The sequence below is a fragment of the Formica exsecta genome, unplaced genomic scaffold, assembly GCF_003651465.1.
Source record: "Formica exsecta isolate Colony F162 unplaced genomic scaffold, ASM365146v1 scaffold122, whole genome shotgun sequence".
Classification (NCBI taxonomy): domain Eukaryota; kingdom Metazoa; phylum Arthropoda; class Insecta; order Hymenoptera; family Formicidae; genus Formica; species Formica exsecta.
Genome location: NW_021848556.1, coordinates 406644 through 427854, shown reverse-complemented (window position 1 = coordinate 427854; position 21211 = coordinate 406644). Strand labels below are relative to the sequence as shown.

Here is a 21211-nt window from a genome sequence, read left to right as displayed (position 1 = left end):
CAAACGCAAAGGTCAACGGCTATACCTTTCATCCCGTTCGTCATAACTTCACGATATCAATATTATGAAAAAATTAGCTCGATAATCGTTAAGCAAATTTCGAATCCGAGACCAGTACAACCTTGACAGATAGTTCACAGGCGAAAACTTGCGAGTTAGAGTCCTAAATTCCTAAATTTCTCCAGCATCATATCCGGAGAACACATGCTGATGAATATCAAGACGGGTCTCAAGCACCGAAAAATTCGTTTAATCCGGACTTGTACGAAGCGGGGTTTCGAATTCGCTAAAATCGAGCGAATAAAATCAATCAAGACGATTGTACTGGCCGTGACGGACTGACAATGCGACTCTCGAACGAGCGAAGATATGTCGAAGGTATTCCTGTTAACATATCCACCCAAAATCTCACACGAAATCCGCGACACACGTGTAGTCGTTATTCCCATTCTTTTTTTCGGCGAATAATCAGGCGCAAAAATATGTGCGAACTCACCTTTCTGAGACGCAGGTGAGAAACGGGTGGGATTCGTCTATTCTGAGCGTTCGGTTCGATCCTCGTGCGCCTTAATACCCTCCAACGGACAGGGGTTGACGCAGCTGGCGCGTCGACCGACCAACCTCGCGGCGCAGGCGCATAAATATTTCACCCCCTTATGCAACCCCTGTGTCCAAAGGAGAAAAGCTTCCCGCGCGCGCCGACTGAATCGTTGCGTCATTCATCGGATTTTGAGCCGATCGTTAAAACAATGACGTCACGAACGGCGGGATTACTGATCATTTTGAAAGGTGAAACTGTGAGATGCTATTTAGGAAAATTCTTTAATGTCTCAAATGATAGCAAGGAAAAATGTTTATTGCTTTTCTCCTTTCATTTCTACCTCCCTCCTCCTCTTTGCGAGCATTAAAAATTGGCTTAATTCCAAATTTGCTAAAAACATCTGTATGATACCTCTCGATGGACATATTTTTTTGAAACTGTGTTACATTAAATATTATGTAATAAGGAGTAATTTTTGTAACACGAAATGTTTTTCTTTCGCGATGAAACTTTCGATAGAAACTCGCATATCGCGAAAAAGATTGCTCTTGATAATAATTGCCAATAACAGAATTATGTAAGTAACGGCTCATCAACATATATTCATTGATAAGAGGCAGATCGAACATAAGATCTTCCGAGAATAGCTCTGTCGAGTTTCTCAGGGAAGATATAAATTGCGTTGCTTGGCGATATAAGATATTACTCGTATTTCCAATTTGAGGAAATATATAGAGGGAATAAAAATGCACACGCACACGCGTGTCTCTCGTCCCACGTGAAAAAGATTCATGCTGGTCGCGCCAGCATCCAATGACGTCGTGCGTCTGCGATCGTCTGGCACATGGCCACAGATGCGATATCATTGCATTGACTAAATTAAAATGAAACTGCACATTTATCTTATTATCCCGGATGTTGCGGCTGGCGCGACACTTTGAAGAAAAAAAAAAATGCCTTTCCTCAAGTCTCAGCTGCGTGATTTACGGGATTACGAATAAACCGATTACACGTAATGCATCATGACATTCCAAAATTATCTCAAAGAATAAATTCGAGCTATAAAGACATAATCTAAACAGATTGTTTTGTCTGCTTAATAAATTAATTGTGTATTGTGTGTATCTCTTTTTTCAAAATAACACAGAATCTTTTAAAGATTGATTGTATGTGCTTTCCTATTTTTTTCTATTTCACTCTCAACCCAATAAAATTGTATTAACAGTTGGCAATTTATTACATTTACGACTTCGTTGACATCGATGCTCGATAAATCTATCAAAAAATCTCTTTATTTTCAATCTATCGTGTTAAATGAGAATGAATGGAAACGACTGTAATCGATATGATCGCACAAGACGATAATGCGTAATTAAAATCTTCATAATTATATACGATATCCAAGAAATGCGCGTGTAAATTTTATTAAATAGCTCAAGATGCCAAGAGAAGTTTAGTTTCCAAGATGATCGAAATCGTTAAAATAAACAGAGTTAATGTAATCAGAATTGTAATATCTAACACTAGAAAAGTCGTAGAAAATGCAAGAAAAGAGTTAAATTAAAATCGACAGACCTATTAAATCTATAAAATCTATTCTTTTTTTTTGCATAATATATTTTCCATCTCCTCTTTGTTTCTTGAAAAAAAAACTGGAATATATATATTAATTTTTTTAAATACTGAAAATATGCAAGAGAATTTTTTTACGCCTACCGAAAAGAGCCAATCGCGTGCTATCTTTATTTCCGCGCACAAAGTTGCTTGCCGATGAGCACGTAATAATTTTCTATTTTTACACGAACCCGCGCACGCGTGAATAGGCTAATATCTCAGTTCAGTTACAGCGAGACGTCTCGGCGCATTTTCCAGATAAGACGAGACGATTTCCCTTCTCGCGCCGGAAAGAGACACAGGACAGATTGCGTGCCTCCGCGCACACCCACCGGATCAACCAATAAAATGCCACGACGACGGAGCGTTCTCCGCCGTCACATGAGTTTCAAGAACGAAGGTGCATTCTAATCTTTTGATGAATCATTTTCAACTTTACGTTCCTCTGTCTCAACAACGACGATAGCTGATGCAATATAGTAGTAAAACATAAAAATGACGACGAGATCTCTGTAAAATTCTTTAAAAAACTCTAAAAGCGATACAAAATGTTGATTTATATATAAAAAATCGGGTATATCTTAACAAATCCCTGGGAATTTCTGTCTTGATCGATACGTTCGTTCATGATGGACTTACGTCATCGTAGACCCGCGAGAATCCACCTGTTGAGAACGAACGCAACGCGGCACGCGCGAATAATATCGCGCGTAATATCGCGAATAAACGCAACTATTTCCTTCAAATTGCACACGCATATACGAATGCCGGAGAACGAACGGCAATAGTAACCTTCGCACACGATTAGCGCGGAAATTTTATCGAGCTTCAATGTCGTCATATCTTTCGAGTGATACGCATCGCTTAATTAGCCGCCATACGCAACTGGGGGCATATATTAATCGAATGCTTTGCATTCCATTAAACTCGGGTCAAATGCGCGCGAATACAACAATCGCGTACATAACACGCCCCGCGTATTGCGTCACTCGCGGGCAAGCTTCGTCGATTGTCTCGTTGCATCCAGTGGCGTAACCCGATAGAAAGATGAAAAAGAAAAAAGAAGAATGAAAGAAGGATAGAAAGGAGAAATAAAAGAATAAGATAATATCATAGAAAGAGATAAGAAAAAAAGAATGGACTTGTCATGTGGGCGCGGAGAGAGAATCTGTTGCCTATTTTTTTTATTAACAGAATTTGAATGAAAGCACAAAATAATTCAAAACCTAGAGAATGTTACTTAAAAGAGAAAACAGTCCGACAAATTTTTCAACAATCGTGAATGTGTTCGATATATTAGTTACGCCACTGATTGCAACGATGAGAATATTGACAAAAGTATTAGTCGCGGTTACTGGGATCAGATCAACTGTGATGTAAGATGCGTTAGAGATCGCAATAATATTAGAGACATGATTCGTGTGGACGCTTACAATTAATTGCGGTTTTATTTCTGGTGATTAATCGCGCAATCTCCTTCTTCGAAGAGCGAGAAAGTAAAAATAGCATGTACGAATCATTAAAAGAATTGAGATTACTCACTGAGATCCTCATCAAACGATGAGGATCTGGAACTGGACGAGAATTGTTAAAACGTGAAATTCGAAATGAAAAAAGCGGCAAAATTCTCCAATAATTACACGATCGACGCGTTAAATGACGCGGAAAATGACGATTACGTTATCAAATCCAAAGAGGAACATGTAGAGAAAAATGTAAGAATGGATTTATTTTATATAGTGAAAAAAATTATTACGCGAGACGCATGCGAATCCTTACCAAGAGTCTGACTTGATAATCATCTCAATGCCGGACTATACTCCCGGAAAATTCCTGAGCGCAATGTACGCGAGCGCGTGTTTACACATCTATTAAAACAATTGACAATGTTTAACGGATGTTTTCTATAGATGACAAAGTGTAATCACGAGAAGTCGCGATCTTATTCGTTTGAAAAAAAATATGCTTCCCTTATTTTATTTCGTGCTCACGCTAATTAATATATTTTTTAGAATTGGTCTTACCCTAAAAAATGAATAGACATAGAATGTCTCTCTGATAATCTACAATAAAAGTCGCGATAAATTGCGCGCAGGGACAATCAATAATGAGACAGAGAAATGACAAGTTTTTAAAATCACAGACAATATTGATGCAAGAGAGGAATATCATCGAAATTCTAATAGATTACACACGTTAAAGTAGTGTGCTATAAACGCGTGCTATACTTGCGTATAATGTATTACACGTGTCTCGTGAACACGAGAAATTTAGTAAATAAAATTAAACCAACACGCGGATCTTCTATCGCACTTGTAGCGTCCGCGAAATGTGCGCGCGTGAGATATCCGCCTACCTGATCTTGAATAACCACGATTTCGACATCGCCTTAAAAATAGGATGTTTTGCCCGCTAACGCATTTTTCGATATATATACATCCATTTTCAATTCTCGGTTCGGCGCTCTGTGCAAAATATGTATGTATATCATCTGGCGCCTAAAAGTGTACAAGTCTTTCTATGACATATTTTGATATAATAAGCATGTATTTTCTGATTAAATAATGTTCCCGAATTTCTATCATTAAGCTTAAGCAGTTCTTACTTCAACTATTTTTAGAACATTATCTGAAAATTCTTGTTTTTCAGAAAACAAGGAAATATTTTACAATATATGTATTCATACATATGTCATAAAATGCTATTACTTTGTAATGTGTGCACGTTATTTCTCTGCTATAAATAAGTAAAACTGAATCTTAATAAGGATTGAAACACACAAACTATTGAAAGGGAATACCGCAAATACTACGTACGTTGTACTTTGAGTAATGATATCTTCACTTATAAAAAATTGAAATCGCATCATAGCGATGTTTTATCGTGACGGATTCCGCAATTTTTTTACATTCATTTAATTTGCATAATGTTTGATTACGGAGCGCGAGGAACGTATATTTAATCTCACGCAAAGCAACGGACTTTCCGCCCATTCAATGAATGTATCGCGATGAGAGCTTACCTTTCTCGCTGAGAGCGGTATAGTGGTCTCTCTGCTGTATATCGGAACATCGAGGTCACTGACGCTGCTACTGATACTGGGTGCACGAGAATCAGAACGTCCACCGAGCGGAACCATGAGATGCGTCGGCCTCAGCGGATGCGATTCCGCGGTGTAGCCCTCACCAAAATCATCGTCTTCTCCTTGCATCTGTAAAAAATACCAATACATCAGAAAAAAGATCATATAATTCATAAAGATTGCTCATATATATTTTTTTATAAATTTGAACTCTCTCTTTTCTTTTTTTTCAGAAAAAAGAAGATAAAAACAAAAAATTGAATTAAACAGAGAGAATTTTTTTATATATAAAATATATATAAGCGAATGTATATATATTTTATTTTTTATATGTATTTTATACATATATTTTATATGTATTTTACACATATATTTTATTTTTTATATGTATCTTATATATAAAAAAAATTCTTTACTAAATTCAAATTGTTATTTTTTTTCCGTGTATGTATGAAAAAAAGAAAGAATTTATAAAAAAATTAAAAGCACACATCTGTATATGAATATATTTCTAAAAGTCTGCATATGCGACCGCTATTATATTTTTCGATAAGTAAATTTGCGCGATTAAAAATACTTTAAAAACAACAAACTGGTGATGATATTGTCACGAGGATCCTCCGTTCCATTACTGTCAATTTTCGTAATTTTCTGCGTCGTATGTAAAATTAGCACGAGTAGCAACGACAACGGTACGCTTTCCCTGTCAAGTATTTGGCAGGTGATCAAGGCTAGTAACCCGATGACACAGACTTCTCGCACCCGCGTGTTCCTCTTCTGATGCCACAACCATTCAGGAACGATCAGACGATTGCTTCGCCAGATCGATTTTGCGATTTCAAAATATTGCTATCACATTCGTACGCGTAATCGCATTTTTTATTAAAAAAAAAGGCATTTTTTATCTCTAACGTGAGTCTGATTCGTATAAATGGAGTCACAATAATTAAACACAAGATACACGGTAAAATCTCATAAAATCTAAACTTATACGAGAGAACATTGAAAAATTTACACTACGCGTTTTTCGGTGATTACGTAGTCGAATTCTCTCTCGACCGGATCTAGTTATGGACGGCAAACAATGATATTGGCGTTTAAATTCTACACAGCGTCTAGTTAATCCTACATATGACTTTAGACCTGAATATTCATTATGAATATCCGTGCTATATGAGGTAATTTCAACGATGAAAGACAATATCGTTAAGTAATGAGAAAAGCGAAGCTCTACGATTAAAGTAAACATAATTAAATAAATAATGACGAAATTGTACTGTATCATACAAGCGATAATCCTTAGATTCTGTTTGAGAGATAATCATAAACTTGGATCTTGACGAAAGATTACCTCGGCGAAGATGTCAGGTAAAGGTGGTCAAGAAATTCGAGTACACGCGAATCCGACGTCTCGCGAGGAATCTTCGGACGATCAATGGAGACTACCGGGATTCGGTGATGCTTCGCAAGAAAAAGAGAGAAAAAGAGAAAGAGTCGCGACGGGGGATGCTAGATCGATTGGCAATCGGGACGCATCCGTGCAGCCGGGGTGTGCTCTTGAGACTGAGCTAGAGGACGCGCCGACTCGCCGCGACGTCGCCGTCGTGGACGTCGTAGTCGACGGCCTCTGGCTAGATTTAATTTTAACGCTTGGCGTATACGTGCATCTTTGCCGTTTAGACGAGCCTCCGTCGAGATGAGAGAGAGATGGTCACTCTTACCCCGCCTCCTTGGCGACTCCGCCAATTGATCCGCCGCAAAATCCTTCTCGTAATTGGTATCACTTGACCCCAGGATATACATCGCGGATCCGATCGGCTCCTGGAGAACTGCTACGACCCGTAAACTGCGGCTCATTTTGTCGGTCAAGAAAGGGCGTGTATATATTTTTCTAGAAGCAAAGAGTAAAAGAAGTCAAAGAGTTAAACACTTCAGTTAACTTTAGCTAACTAAACTAGGCAACGACGCATACTATGTGTGACTTACATAAAGAAAATAACTTTTAATACTTATATTACGTGTATATGTATTGAAGAAATTTTTTTTTAATTTGCCCTCTCGTCATTTTCATATTTATTATTTTATAATATCTTTCTCGCGAATTGGCTTCTCGGATTTATATTACAATTTTATTTATATACAATTTTTTATTTATTTTTATTTATATACAATTATATTTGTATACAATTTTTTTTCGATACTGTAATATTTCTAAAAAGAAGGCTGCGTCTCTGTTTTGATATAGATAAACAATATTGCAATTTATATAGATATCATGATTGCGTCAATAAAATATTTACGCCGCGATATATGAGCGGTGACTTTCTTCGCGTTTATTTTAGCATCACGTTGTTTAATATCACCGATTTTATCATTATGGGAATTATATGAACCTTATAAATACAGAAAACAAACTTAAAAATATTAAAACAAATGAATAATATTAAATAACAATAAAAATACATAAAAACAAACATTCTACTGCAAGGAAAGAATGAAAGACAGAGAGAAGAAATCATATTTTTGTTGGAATGAATTATTCAAAAGTTAAATAAAAATAGCAATATCTTTAATAAGGTCCACTAACGTAGGAAGAATTTGGACCAGCCAGGGAAAAAATCCTTTGCGTCTGACTATACCTTTAATAAGTATTCTTCTCTGAATATCGAAGCAAGGATATTGCCGAAGACGAACAGAAAACGGTTTGCACTTTCAAAGTTGCATTAAACAAAATGGCCGAAATGAAGACCAATATGACATCTAGAAGCTACATCTTGCATACATATCGATGAATTTCGATCGGTAATCTCATCCGATAAATTAGCGTGTTTAAATATGGCGTGCACAACAATGACTTAACCTCTTGCAGGAAAATGATATGTTATATGATTGATGAATAAAGAAAATTAAATAATTCGAAAGACAAGTGCAAAAATATAAAAAAAAAATAATAATAAATTTGAGAATTACGTATCTCTCATAACACTTATTATAATGGTATTTTTGACACAGATTTTAGGTTGTGTCAAAAAGGTAAAGTGGATATCTTTTGTTAAATTATTGAACGGTATATTTAAATAGGAAGAGTCATATTTCCAAAAGAAACATTTTGTTTTTACAGCTACCCAGAAAATATCTACGCTCAACATTCATCGACACACTACATCTTCATGTCAGGGGAGGCACAGGAGGAGCTGGCTTACCTCACTATGGTGGAATCGGAGGAGCAGGAGGTAACGTGTACGTGATTGCAAAAGATGGACTTACCCTGGAGAACGTTGTCAAAACCTTGAAGAGCAAACGGATCAAAGCGGATTTGGGAAGTGACAGTAAGGCCAAAGGAATTATAGGTGCACCTGGTCAAGACAAAGTTATTTCAGTCCCACGTGGCATTACGATATATAATCAGAATGGAGTATTGCTAGGTAAGCATAATTTCTCAAGCATTATGTTCGTTTTGTATACACTCATTGCTTATTTTTTCATTTTTTTCATAATTTAAAATTTAGGAGAGTTAAACAAAGAAGACACAAAACTATTGGTAGCAAAAGGTGGAATGGGTGGGTCTGAGGAGACAGGTTACTGCGGATTAAAGGGAGAATCTCAGATGATAAAACTGGATTTGAAACTAATCGCTGATGTTGGACTGGTCGGCTTTCCCAATGCCGGCAAGAGCACATTCTTGGCAGCGGTTTCAAAAGCTAAACCTAAAATTGCTAATTATCCCTGTAAGATTTTAATCTACACAATCCTATTAATTTATTCAATGCCATTACATTATCTTAAAGAAACCTGCCCTCTTATTAATATTTGGGACAGATCAGATTTTGCAATTGTATATTTTGCAGTTACTACTATAAGGCCCAGATTGGGGATCATGAAGTATGAAGATGAGAGGACAATCACTGTTGCGGACTTACCAGGTCTGATCGAGGGTGCGCATATGAATATCGGAATGGGTCACAAATTCTTGAAGCATATCGAAAGAACAAAGCTGCTCCTGTTCATCGTAGACATACAAGGTTTTCAATTGTCGCCTAAATATAAACGTAGATCCTGTTTGGAAACTGTGGTCTTACTAAACAAAGAGATTGAACTTTACAAACCAGACCTATTAAAAATGCCAACCATGATTATAATCAATAAAATGGACACTGACAATGCTGATAGTATCCTCAAAGAAGTTAAGCCGGCAATGTATAATTTATCTAACTATGTGGCTACATGTCCAGAGGAAATGCGGCCCGAGCAAACTATACATATCGACGATATTTTATCCGTGTCTTTAATTTCGAAAAATAAAAAGCAGATAGAAGAAATTAAAGAGAGGATACGAAATATCTTAGATAAATATGAACAACGGAAAAACATCGCTCAGCATGGTGATTCCTTGGACTCTCAACTGATACATAGGATAAAGCGGCAAAGCGAACAACATACATCGACTGTTGTATAGATTTGTATAACATAAGAAAATAAATGTTTTGTAAATTAATTAAACTGACTCTATTGTTAATAATGACTCATCAAAAGTGCGCCATGATCTCGATTGTTAATTGATTGAAAATACAGAGGTTCAAATGAGAGATTGAAATTGAGTATCAATTAGTGTTTAATCTAAAAGCCCCTTTAATTTTACTAATTTACATTTTATGTTTGCATCCTGCACTCTTTCGATCCAACTTTCCCCGAGTGGTGCCTTTTTCTCAACAGTTACCATTTCAATTTCGTCCCTATCTCGGATAACGCCTACATTTGCCGTCCACCTCTCCGCGCCATTCCATGCGATCATTATGCCATTGTCGTTACACAATCGGGGAGGAGTTCTAACAAATTTAAAACTTTTTTCCAAGCAAACAATTTCTAAAGCTTCTGCTAAGAAATTATTGCAAGCCACTCCACCAGATACTACCTGCATTTAAATAAATATATAGAACAAATCAGAAATTGATGCAAGTAGTCTTACCAACATACCAAAGTTCGTTTCTCCTGCGGTATCAAATTCAGATTATTAATAAATTCCATTGCCCTTTGTGTTCTGAGACATATGTGCTTTACAGCAGATATTTGCAGCGCAGCACAGAGATTATACACATCAGGGATCACTGTACTGCCATCGACATTATGTTCTTTTTCTTGTTTGTTAATGTATATCAAACTTTTGTTTAATGTACCCGCGAAAGTAAATTGACAATCTCTCTTTTTCGTCATGACAGGCTCAAAAATAAATTTAGTCGGATCTGTCGCTTTGCTCGCTGCACTCTCTATGGCTTGACCACCACTCATATGTGAAAATTCTGGTATATTTGCAAGCTTGAGTCTGCGAGCAATCTACAATCGTTATTAAATTACATTAGAGATTTTTTGTTTTTTTGCGTTATATAGAATCTTCTATAAACTTTTGTCATATAACTTTTGGAAGCAAAATTAGTCTCAAATTTATCAAAGAATTGAAATGGAAAAAATATAATATGTATAATAACATAATATATATATATATATAAGTAATAAATTTCTTTTTGCAAATATACCTTATCAAAAATTTCACCAGGTGCATTATCCAATGTAGTACCTAGTGTATAAAATTTATCTACGCTTTCAACGATTGCTAGTAAACTATGGCCACCTGATACGAGCAAAACAAGGAAAGGAAAATCTACCTATAAAATATTATATGAATAATTCATACTGTGTACAGCACATATGCTTTTTTTTTATATACAATTATATTTTCAACATACTTTCCGCACCATTCGTGTTGTTAATGCATGAGCTTCCATATGATGAATTGGTATATATGGTTTGTTACCGATCCTAGAGAGATATTTACCAAAGGTATTTCCAACAGCGAGTGATAAAGGAAGACCTGGTTTAGTTGTGGTTGCAATAGCATCTATATCTCTTAATCTTAAATTTGCTGATTTCAGCGCATCTTCGCAAACTGTAGTAATCTGTTGCCTGTGCATATCGTAGGCGATTGTAGGTATTATGCCACCATGTCTGAAAAACAAGAATACAATTAGACTTAAAATGCATTGCTAAACAACTTTTAAATTATCTTAAAAATAATCTAGATAAAGTTTTAACTTTTTTTTTAATAAAACATACACAGAAATGAATTTGTATTTGATGTAATAACTAAATACGGTCTTAATCAATAGATTAAATTCATTTATAACTGCGAAATAAATACGTGTATCGAACTCATGTTAATCTTCCAAATATACGTTGCTCGCGAGATACGATAATAGCAATTACTTTAAATGAGTAAGATGCTGCGAGTTTATCACCTCGCCCAATATTTTTCCTGTAGTGTCCACGATTCCGCATCCTGTATCGTCGCAGCTTGTTTCGATCCCTAAAATAATAGCCGGCTTGTCGTCCGCAAACTTTCGCACCGCATTTAATGTCCGATTACTCGTACATAGAAATTTCAAACGTTGACAGAACTCTAATGATTTATGCGACAAAAAGTACGCGCATTTGGTCATTGTATATGTTAAATGACAAAATATTAGCACTGGTGATATTAGTATGAATACAAAACATTAAATACGTTATAGGTTAATCAAAGGTAGGACTCCGATCGCGTATATATCTTAATTAAATTAAAACGCACAAATATACGTCATCGTTATAATTATTTTGTACATTTTTCTTACTAATTCTTGTTAATAATATAACAAAAATATACTATATATTCGAATTCTCATTCAAACGCGCCATGTACAAAAATCATTCAGCATCTCTCTAATGTAGTACATAGTTTCACCACTAGACGGCGATTTGATTGTCATTTTTAGTTTCTCGCAAGTATACTTGCAAAGATGCTTTAGTTTATAAGGAATTTCTTCGAGCTGTATGTTTGTACTTGCTTCGGCAGTACATATACTAAAATTGGAACGATACAGAGAAGATTAGCATGGCCCCTGCGCAAGGATGACACGCAAAATCGTGAAGCGTTCCACATTTTTTGCTCCCAATTAGTTTAAATTTTAATTAATAGTAATAATTATTAATTTAATATTTAATTGAAAGCAGGCAATCGAGATATTTAAATTTTACTCATTGAATATAAATTATGTTTGCAATAGTTTCAATATATCAATAAATATGAGATATGTTAATCTTTATTTTTTTAATAGCAACCTTTAAAAAAAACGAAGAGGAGATTAAAGAATGCTTATATAATAATAACGCTTATACGATCAGTAACATTCATTTCTTTTTCCATATAATACCCATTTTTACCTTTGTTACTTTTCTAGTTTACGAAAATGTCTTGTAAAAATAAAGTTATAAATTTAAAAAAAAACATAATAATTAGAGCTGATATTCTAAATGAGCTGCAGTTTATTGCAATATGATTGTTTATGCACTCTATAAGTTTATCATCGATTATCTAGATTACATATATTATCGATATATAATAGGATCTTTTGTATAATGAGTGTTTCCTCACTTACTTAAATATACATTTATTCTCTATACTGTGATTCGCGAGATATTTTTTTAGATACAACTGATTATAATAGAATAAATTTTATTTCCGCTCATAAAGCACTAACGCTTTAAGAAAGTATTATCGCTATATTATATCACTATAATAAACTTCGTACAATCATTTTCTTCTTCTATATTTGCATATTGTTGCATGTTACTTTATTTCATATGCACATAATTATACATTATTTTATACGAAATATACAATTTTTCCTTATATATACATAGATGAGTTCTTGTAAATAATAATTTATGTCTCGTACTTTGTTGAAAAATTTCGAGAACTCTTACCGTTTACATATCATTTTTCTACTGACAATCCAGTAGAAGTTTCACTACATTTTCACTAAACTTTACAAATTTCTGTAGTGTTGTGGAATATATACGTGTATAAAATATATAGATACATGTTTTTATCTCTATCAAACAGGTCTGATGGACCTTAAAACGAGAAAAGTACCATCTAGGAGAGTCGCGGTTTACATGGAATTAACGCTAAAAATATGCTAATAGTATTTCGAAATTCGTCTCTAAGATTTCTTCGCGGTCGCCGTTACCACTTTATTGGCGAGAGTGCTTTGCGGCACAAGGCGAACGGTTATCAGCGATAGATCGAGCATTTTACGCTGGTATTTCTTGTGAAACACCATGGCGGCAGATTGTGTCTTAAACACAATGGTCGCATTACCCTCGCCCATACGTATGCTCTATAACACGAAGAATAGAGAATATACTGTTATTAGATTGTCAAGTATATTTAAAATAAACATAAAAGCGAGTGTCTATGTATAAGCAATAAAAAATGTAATAATTTTCAAAGAAAATTAACGAGTTTCTTTAACATGTTTGTTTGTATACTGCATACATTTTCGAGAGGAACAAAATAAGGAAATGCCATGAAGTCATTAAAAATTTCAAGTATTGCAGAATTCTTGATTGGTTTTATTACAATAGTTGTCTCTCAAACTCGTACTGCGATGTAAAGTTTACAGATTTCATCACACTTTTAAAATATGTGTGTGTGTGTGTGTTACTCAATTACATCTTGTGAAGAAAAAAAAATAATATTGGGAAAATTATATAAACCAAAAATAAATATATATCAGTTATCAAATAATCTGTGATTATACTGTAACATTATAAAAAAAATTTGTTTTTTAATTATTCTCTAGTTTGTATGTAATGAACATATCTGGTCAACTATTAAATAATAGTCATCACATTACATGCATGCAATGTATCTAAAACAAATCAACATTATAAAATCGTCGTTCTAATAATTCAATGTAAAACAATAGGATTATGTATATAATATACTTGTATGCAAGGAATGTTTATCATAGAAGTTTTTTTTTTTAAGATACTGCTTATTTCTAATTATAATATCTTTGGAATGAAATCGTTGTAGCTATCTAAGTTAATAGCTAAAGAATAATCGACATAATATATCAAACACAAGCCTCTAAGACTTTGCTATAATACTTTGTAATTATAAGTTGTCTATAAAGAAATACGTTTGTTATCTTCTATGCGCATATTTGTCCAAATAAAATGTGTTTCTTATAGAGGAATTTATATAAAGCACATGCAGAAAGTAAATAGCTATGCTTTGGAATCTATAATCCTAAATCTAAACATTCTCCATAAACTTAAAAGTAAAGAAAATGCATAAAACATGTGTAATAAATGTAATAAGCGTGTCAATAATAATTGATAAAAACAAGTGTGAAACATTCTCATGGTGAAACATTCTCATGTAAATATAGTCACCTCAATAGTTCCGATGGTTTGACACATACGTCTGATTTGGGCCTCAGAAGTGCTTGCAGCCAAATTCTCTAATTTAACTGTGTTCGTCTTTATCTCGGGTAACTTTTTCGCTTGAACTGCAGACTTTTGCAATACAATTCGCTGGGGATTTTGTTGCGTATTCATGACTTTTTGGCCGTGAACATTGGCGCTATCGTTGATTACAGTTTTCTGTAGGGTACCAGGTGTTTTATGTGTTATCATTCTCTGGCCAATATTTGTGGTTTTCGGTCCAACAATTCCAGATTTTTGTAATGCATTGACCTGATTCTGTACGATTTTCTGCGTTTGCATAACTTGTGTGTTCGGAACTACTTTCTGTTGTAATCCCTGATTCTTCTGCAGATTGGAGACAGTTTTTTGTATCGTGGTAGCAATGATCTTTTGCGAATTTAACAGAGGCTTTTGTATCACGACTCTTCGCATGCCAGATTGTTGTATCACTTGTCTCATTTGTACAATATCGCCGGCTTGATTAGTTGCGTATCCGGAGTTGTTATCTTTCGAACCGATTGTATCTGACAAATCGTTAGTTTGTATAGTTGGTATCGTTCTGACAATTCGCATATTAGATGGTCTGTCTGCTGCCTACAACAAAAAGTACGTTATTTTAGATAAATTATTGTATATTGATTTAACTACTATTGTGGAAATTAGTTATTTCACCAAAATAACAATAATAGTGTAAAACACAAACTCTGATTAAACTATATTAACAATATACATGTCTTTCCTAAACAATTTGCTTTAATTAAAAAGTTTGCAAATTTTGAATTTTTTAAAGTCTGTTAAGATATGTTTAATCTGGAGGAAAAATGAGAAAAAAAAACAAAATTTATTGAAAAAGTATATTTTATTGGAACATAAGAAAAATGTACACAGTAACTTTAAAAAAAAATTGTACGTGTAATTAAGTGATATCTCATTTAAAAATCTATATAATTAGTGATAAAATGTATATGTATGTTTATAAAAAATGACATTTTCTAATTAACAAACATGCAGTACAACAAAACTGCTGATTCTGAAGAGAAAATAATTTGTTCAGTCTAAGTATACTGGTCTATACCCAATTTTTATATGTATGTAAGTATATTTACATACAATTATATAACATTTTGTAACTATTTGTGCATAATAAGTATTATATAAATTTCATTAAAAAATATTATCACTGAATCATATCCCTGTTACTTATAAATGAATCATACAAATGCCAGAATAAAATTTTGTTATAAAGTTTCTCTTTATAAATGCAGAAATGTATATACATCTTGTCATCAAGAATTTAATCACAACTGAGGAATATAATATAGTGATACATTTAATGTTGTACCTCTGTGTTCTGTATATTGGTAGGACGACCGCGTCCTTTAGCAACACCAGGGCGAGTTTTAACACCGTCCTTTACAATCCCCATTAATGCTGACGCAGGTTTTATTTCTTGCTGCGTGCTTTCAGTCACTAAAATATTTTGATCATATCGTTGTAATCGATAAGAAAGATATAACAGTGTGCTTGTACAACAAATCAATTTACCTGCAGCGTTTGAATCGATCTTGACATCTTCATTTTGTTTCTCCATTGCAGCCATCTTACGTCTGTTCTCCTTCTCACGTAATATCTTCTCCCGAAGACGTTTCTGCTCTTCCATTTTCTTACGGTATTCCTGCATCTCCGGATCATTATCTTCCTCCTGGAATCATAGCTTTGTAATGTATTTAGATTCTATCGTGATTGGGCATAGCCAATTCTTTGTAGAATGAGAAACTAACCTTTTCAGCGACTGTTTCACTTGCTGTATCCACTCTTCGCACCTCTTGAAGATTTCTATTAGACGGCTTATTTCGTTTTGGACTTACTTCCCGCGGTCCTTTGTCCGAAGACTCAGATAGCCTCTTCTGCGGCGGTCTATTCGCTCCACGAGATGCAATGTTCGCCGGTCTAGAAAATTTCAGATTGTGGACTTGATCGTAAGAGTCGCCGCGATACGTATTTGATGGCGTTCTGCTCCTCTGCGTATGATCGTTTCTTGCTCGTAGCGGCAAATCTCTTTCTCGATAATTTTGGTGAGATCCTCTATAATCCTAATATAAAGAAAATAAAACGATTGAACGTGCGATACAAAAAATCTAATATAAACGTCACTTTCGAATTACACATAACATTTACCTCTTGATAGCTATCCTTTTGCTCCCATTGGCTATTCAATTTATATTTATTACCATCACTGTAGCTGCTCTCTCGGGAATAATTGTTATCCGAGGGATAATGCTTATTCGGGCTATTCTGAAGCTTCTGTGGTCTATTTTCTTGCCACACATCGGAAAAATATGCGTATGGATCCTATGATGCGAATAGTGATGATTTACAAGTTTATCCACTTTTTGCTTTTATGTATTATGCAATTACTTACATCACTTTTATTCTGCTGATAGTTTAGTTGATATTGCGATGAACCTTGTTGGGCCTGATTATAAGGTCCTTGATTTTGATACGATGATGGCGGTTGTGAAAACTGTCCACTGTGAGTAACTTGTGGTTGGGCTTGTTGTTGATTAGAATCCCAAACGAGTCGAGCTGTGCGCAATTATCACAGGAGAAAAATTTTTTAGCATAAGTATTAATTATTTAGGTACATTCGATATAAATGTTAGAGACACTTACTATCGTTCGCGGGTTGAACGGTGCCTCTAAAATGAGGATTGATTAGAATCTTGTGCCCTGGAGGTAAAGACACACTGTGTGATATATTAGACGCCGACTGTTGCGGTACCGGTTGCATCGTATTATTAAATTGGCTATTGGGTACTTGATCGGAAGGATGAAAACCGACTCTTGCATCGTATGCGTTCCGGCCTTCAAACTGGTGCTCTTGAAACTGTGGCGGCGGCAGTCTGTTCTCGAAGGGCGGCGGCTGACTAGACATCTGCACGTTCGGCGGCAGATTTTGTATGGGCGGACCTTGAGAGGCGCTTGGCAGCGCTTGCTGCTGGCGCGGGAATCCCTGGCCCATAGACACTGGCAGATTCCCTCCACTGGGTAGCAACATATTGGGTGGATTTCCAGGTAACAACAGGCAGTTTGGGTTACCGAGAAGTGATCCTCCTCCCGGATTTCCTTGTAACAGGGGTCCTCCTTGATTGCCCTGTACACCCGGTCGATTTTCTTGCATGACGCCGCCCGGATTTGGAAACGGTGGCGGCTGCATTGGCGGATGATACGGCGGCTGCTGGTTGGGCGGACAATTATAGCTCGGTCCTTGCATGGATCCTCCCGCCAAGGGACTCCTAAGTCCGTACTCGGGCAGCCTCTGGCTGCTGATCGGACGCGGCCCCATCGATCCCTGGAATTGTCCGGGACTGAATTGCGGCCTATTCTCCGCAAATTGTGCTGGCGGCCCTTGCAACGGACCGTTTGGGCCGAAGGACTGTTGAAAGGGCTGTTGTGGATTAGCTTGTTGTTGGTACATTATCTGCTGCTGATTTGGTACGTTACTTGGTATGCCAAGGAGACACGGCGGTCTGGTCTCTATTAGTGGCGGTCTACAAGCAGGCGGCTGATTATCAAAATTAGCGGGCCGTGCCGTACCAAACCTGTAAATAAGATATTTCATAAAATGTATATCTACTAGTTGAAACATCCAAATAAAAATAATGTAAATAACATTGTTTTATTTTTATTTATTCAATTATTAAGATTATTATATTAATATTACCGTTATTATCCATATAATTGTATCATTTATTATTAAGATCACATTGTTACCTCGGATTGAAGTTTCCAGTGTTTTGTACGTTAAATCGTCCTCCTCTGCTTCCTCTTACTCCACGGCCTCGTCCTCTTCCTCTGAACGGCGCTCTGGATGGTTCCGACGTGACGACACTCTCTAAGGTTTCCGGGATATCATTGTTCATCTTTGGAGAAATCATCGTACGCTCGTTTTGAAATCTGTTACGCCTCTCCTTCGCCTCCTCGCAGTCGTCGTCCTCCATTCCTTGCCCGTTGCCGATGTAAACAGTCTTCTGCATGTTTCTTTGGAGCTTCTCGCGCAGATCGCCCTTGCCAATATTATTAGAAACATTAACGTTATTGGACTCCAAATTTTTGCCGGACTGACGCGATGCCTGTTCATTCGCGTATTGCTCGGCACCCTCGTCTTGCTCATAATACGACGATGTAGGCTGTATCGGATGTTCTCCATCTTTATAGAAATCGTTATCGCTATGTTTATCAGTATTGCCTCTACTAAACTCTATATTCTCGTCTTCGCCATCTAAGTCGTCGAGCGCGTCCGTGACTCCTAAGTCCAGTACATCATCTGTTTCCTCTTCTCCCTTATAGCTATTCTGCTGCTCGGGGAATCAAATTGGCAGATATTTGTAATGCAAATACGAGATATTTATCCATATAATGTAGTTATAATCTACGTTTCATTATATCATAACTAATGTGTATTTAAAGTGCGCATAAGTGGAATATCCTCCTTCCTCCAACTGTTTGTGAAAACTATCGATATGTACATTCACATATGGTATTATATGAGTCCTGATTTCTGATTCTGATGCGTATTTGATCCCCACGCGATAAACGTAAGTTTTAAGAGAATTTTCTTCTTCAAAGATTTCTTTCTTTTATACCCAATCTACTACATCCATTAACATACTAAGGAAACATGCTCTTATCTCTAACGGTAATAATAATAAAACGGAAAGATCTTATAAACAAATGTGACTGATGATTGTGACAAGTCTGACTACACAGTGGTGGAAAAATGTGACTATGTGCAATATGATACTTTTTCGATGTAGCAACCGGTAATTTATATCGGTAAAATATTAATCGGTAATAAATATATAATCATATAATATTCGACATACAAATTTTGTATAATAAAACATTGCTTATGTTTTGTATAAGATAAAACTTACAAATATCGATGTAGTACGATATAATTCAGTCTAAAGAATTCAGTATATACATGCAGTTATACAACAGAATTTCACAAGTACAATTTGCCAGATATATTTATTTTTTAAATTTTAGCACGTACGAGTTTCATATAACACATTCATATTGAAAGTCGTGTTATAATACTGTCTAGTGTATGTAAACTGTATAACCAAATATAAATAAAATATATATATTTGTTCAATAATGTTCAATTTGAAAATCTGCAATAAGTTTTAAAACAGCATTAATATATAATATATTAATTACATTAAATGGAAAGATTCAAACTATAATGAAATCAGAATTTATCTTATTATATCAATATAACTGAATTATTTCTTATACATTGGTTTGTTGGATGATTTGGGGACACTTATACTAGAAATCGCGGTGTACAATTTTACATTAAAAGAACCGGAATGTGTATAGCCTTTCACAATCGCTATATTGTTGAAAATTGAAATAACAAAGCCCGTAACACATATTTTAAAATGGCTTAATGTAAGAATTTACATTGTGATAGAAAGTTTTCTCTCTATATAATTTTCGATAAGCGAGGCAAGATATAATCATAAAGATCTACATTGGTAATTAGCAAATTATTAAATTGTGTATATAGTACCAATTCGCCATTTAAATGGACTTATAAACACATTACAGATTTTTTTCGTTCACTTATTATTGATATCTCACTTGATGGATCTTACTATACAAAAGTTATCGCATTTACGCAGCAGGTAAAACAAATACATGTAGCATTCTGACACTCAAATAAGTATCTTCTAAGCAATACTTGTCTAAAAAAAATTATCTATATAAATTATTTGCATTAGAGAAAAATATTCCAAGACAATATCTCAAGCTGTTGAATATAGAAAAACAATACGTTGTTATTATAAAATAAGATAAATTACAGTAATATCCTTAACTTTTTGTCTGTATTAATTTCCAATCTAATCAGCTAATGTTATATATTTGTGTTCCCACTTCTTATATAACTTTCTTGTCTACTCTCAGAACTTGTGAATTACAACAGCTACCTGTATTTTTTTCGACCTGTATAAAATTCTGCAACTGTCCATTAACAAAAATCATAATGCTTATATCAAGCATACATTTTTTATATTGCAGTAACAATTTTCATAACCATTTGCAATTAAGCAAAAGTGTTCTTGCTGCACCTTGGTGAACAGTCTTAATATCACAAATTACTTTGCGTGTGTAAAATACCTCTTTCCTATGTTGTAAATATATTTATTCATACAACTTATAACCAGAAAATTAGCCAATATAACATATATTATATATATATGTATATGAATATATCTATAAACATTAGTACTTAATATAACAATTATACATCACGCATATGTTTGAAACTCTAGAGTTCAGAAATACATAGTTTAGGTACTTTGCCTTTCTAGTACACTTTCTTAACAGTTTGCTAATAAAATCATCATTGCGCCAATATTATACAGTTCTAATTTTTTCAGTTTATGCACAAGAAATATTAAACATTTTTTAACACACAGATAATAATATAGATATATACATTATAAATATTATTCGCTATCTGAAATTAAAAAACTTTGAGCAATATAAAGTCTAATTTTTCTTTGTCTATTGGAATTCCTTATAGAAAATATTAAACAAGAGCATTTAAAAGAAATGAAGATATCATCGCCTTTAACCGTTATTTTGGCATTCCT

At 34.8% G+C, this 21211-nt stretch overlaps 4 protein-coding genes and 1 non-coding gene across 10 annotated transcripts in view; 2 read left to right on the top strand and 3 right to left on the bottom strand.

Moving 5' to 3' along the window:
• Positions 1–7083, bottom strand: part of LOC115245581 (solute carrier family 2, facilitated glucose transporter member 1-like) — a 28010-nt gene extending 20927 nt beyond the window's left edge. Inside the window, exons 1-2 of one of the 3 annotated variants that reach the window (XM_029823964.1) lie at positions 6959–7083; positions 5178–5366 (exon numbers count right to left, since the gene is read on the bottom strand). In XM_029823964.1, the coding sequence (XP_029679824.1) occupies positions 5178–5366 (189 nt within the window). In that variant the 5' untranslated portion in view covers positions 6959–7083. Of the gene's footprint in view, positions 1–496; positions 603–5177; positions 5367–6588; positions 6739–6958 lie in introns of those variants that run through there. The other 2 variants (XM_029823965.1, XM_029823966.1) reach the window with 2 other exon arrangements.
• A 957-nt stretch (positions 7084–8040) lies between these two features.
• On the top strand, positions 8041–9818 carry LOC115245583 (GTP-binding protein 10 homolog). The gene is made up of 4 exons (XM_029823972.1): positions 8041–8270; positions 8359–8662; positions 8747–8965; positions 9086–9818. Exons 1-4 carry the CDS (start codon positions 8232–8234, stop codon positions 9691–9693), a joined length of 1170 nt encoding a protein of 389 aa, XP_029679832.1. The 5' UTR covers positions 8041–8231; the 3' UTR covers positions 9694–9818.
• A 13-nt stretch (positions 9819–9831) lies between these two features.
• Positions 9832–12015, bottom strand: LOC115245582 (probable tRNA N6-adenosine threonylcarbamoyltransferase, mitochondrial). Of its 2 annotated transcripts, none has more exons than XM_029823971.1 (5): positions 11496–12015; positions 10988–11237; positions 10769–10897; positions 10212–10568; positions 9832–10149 (listed from the first exon to the last, which is right to left on the bottom strand). In XM_029823971.1, the coding sequence occupies exons 1-5, from the start codon at positions 11726–11728 to the stop codon at positions 9850–9852; spliced, it is 1269 nt and encodes a 422-aa protein (XP_029679831.1). In that variant the 5' UTR covers positions 11729–12015; the 3' UTR covers positions 9832–9849. The 2 variants fall into 2 exon arrangements, with proteins under 2 accessions (XP_029679831.1, XP_029679830.1); XM_029823970.1 differs by having other exon boundaries at positions 10979–11237; positions 11496–12014.
• Positions 12016–12104: 89 nt separating this feature from the next.
• Positions 12105–12211, top strand: LOC115245615. The gene has a single exon (XR_003885567.1). It is a non-coding gene; the product is annotated as a U6 spliceosomal RNA (small nuclear RNA).
• A 492-nt stretch (positions 12212–12703) lies between these two features.
• The window catches only part of LOC115245092 (RNA-binding protein 33-like), a 9417-nt gene continuing 909 nt past the window's right edge, over positions 12704–21211 (bottom strand). For 2 of the 3 annotated variants that reach the window (XM_029823202.1, XM_029823209.1), the window contains exons 3-11: positions 18318–18901; positions 17217–18145; positions 16966–17129; positions 16722–16895; positions 16325–16636; positions 16089–16245; positions 15886–16013; positions 14511–15137; positions 12704–13447 (exon numbers count right to left, since the gene is read on the bottom strand). In XM_029823202.1, the coding sequence (XP_029679062.1) occupies positions 13271–13447; positions 14511–15137; positions 15886–16013; positions 16089–16245; positions 16325–16636; positions 16722–16895; positions 16966–17129; positions 17217–18145; positions 18318–18901 (3252 nt within the window). In that variant the 3' untranslated portion in view covers positions 12704–13270. The other variant, XM_029823217.1, reaches the window with a different exon arrangement.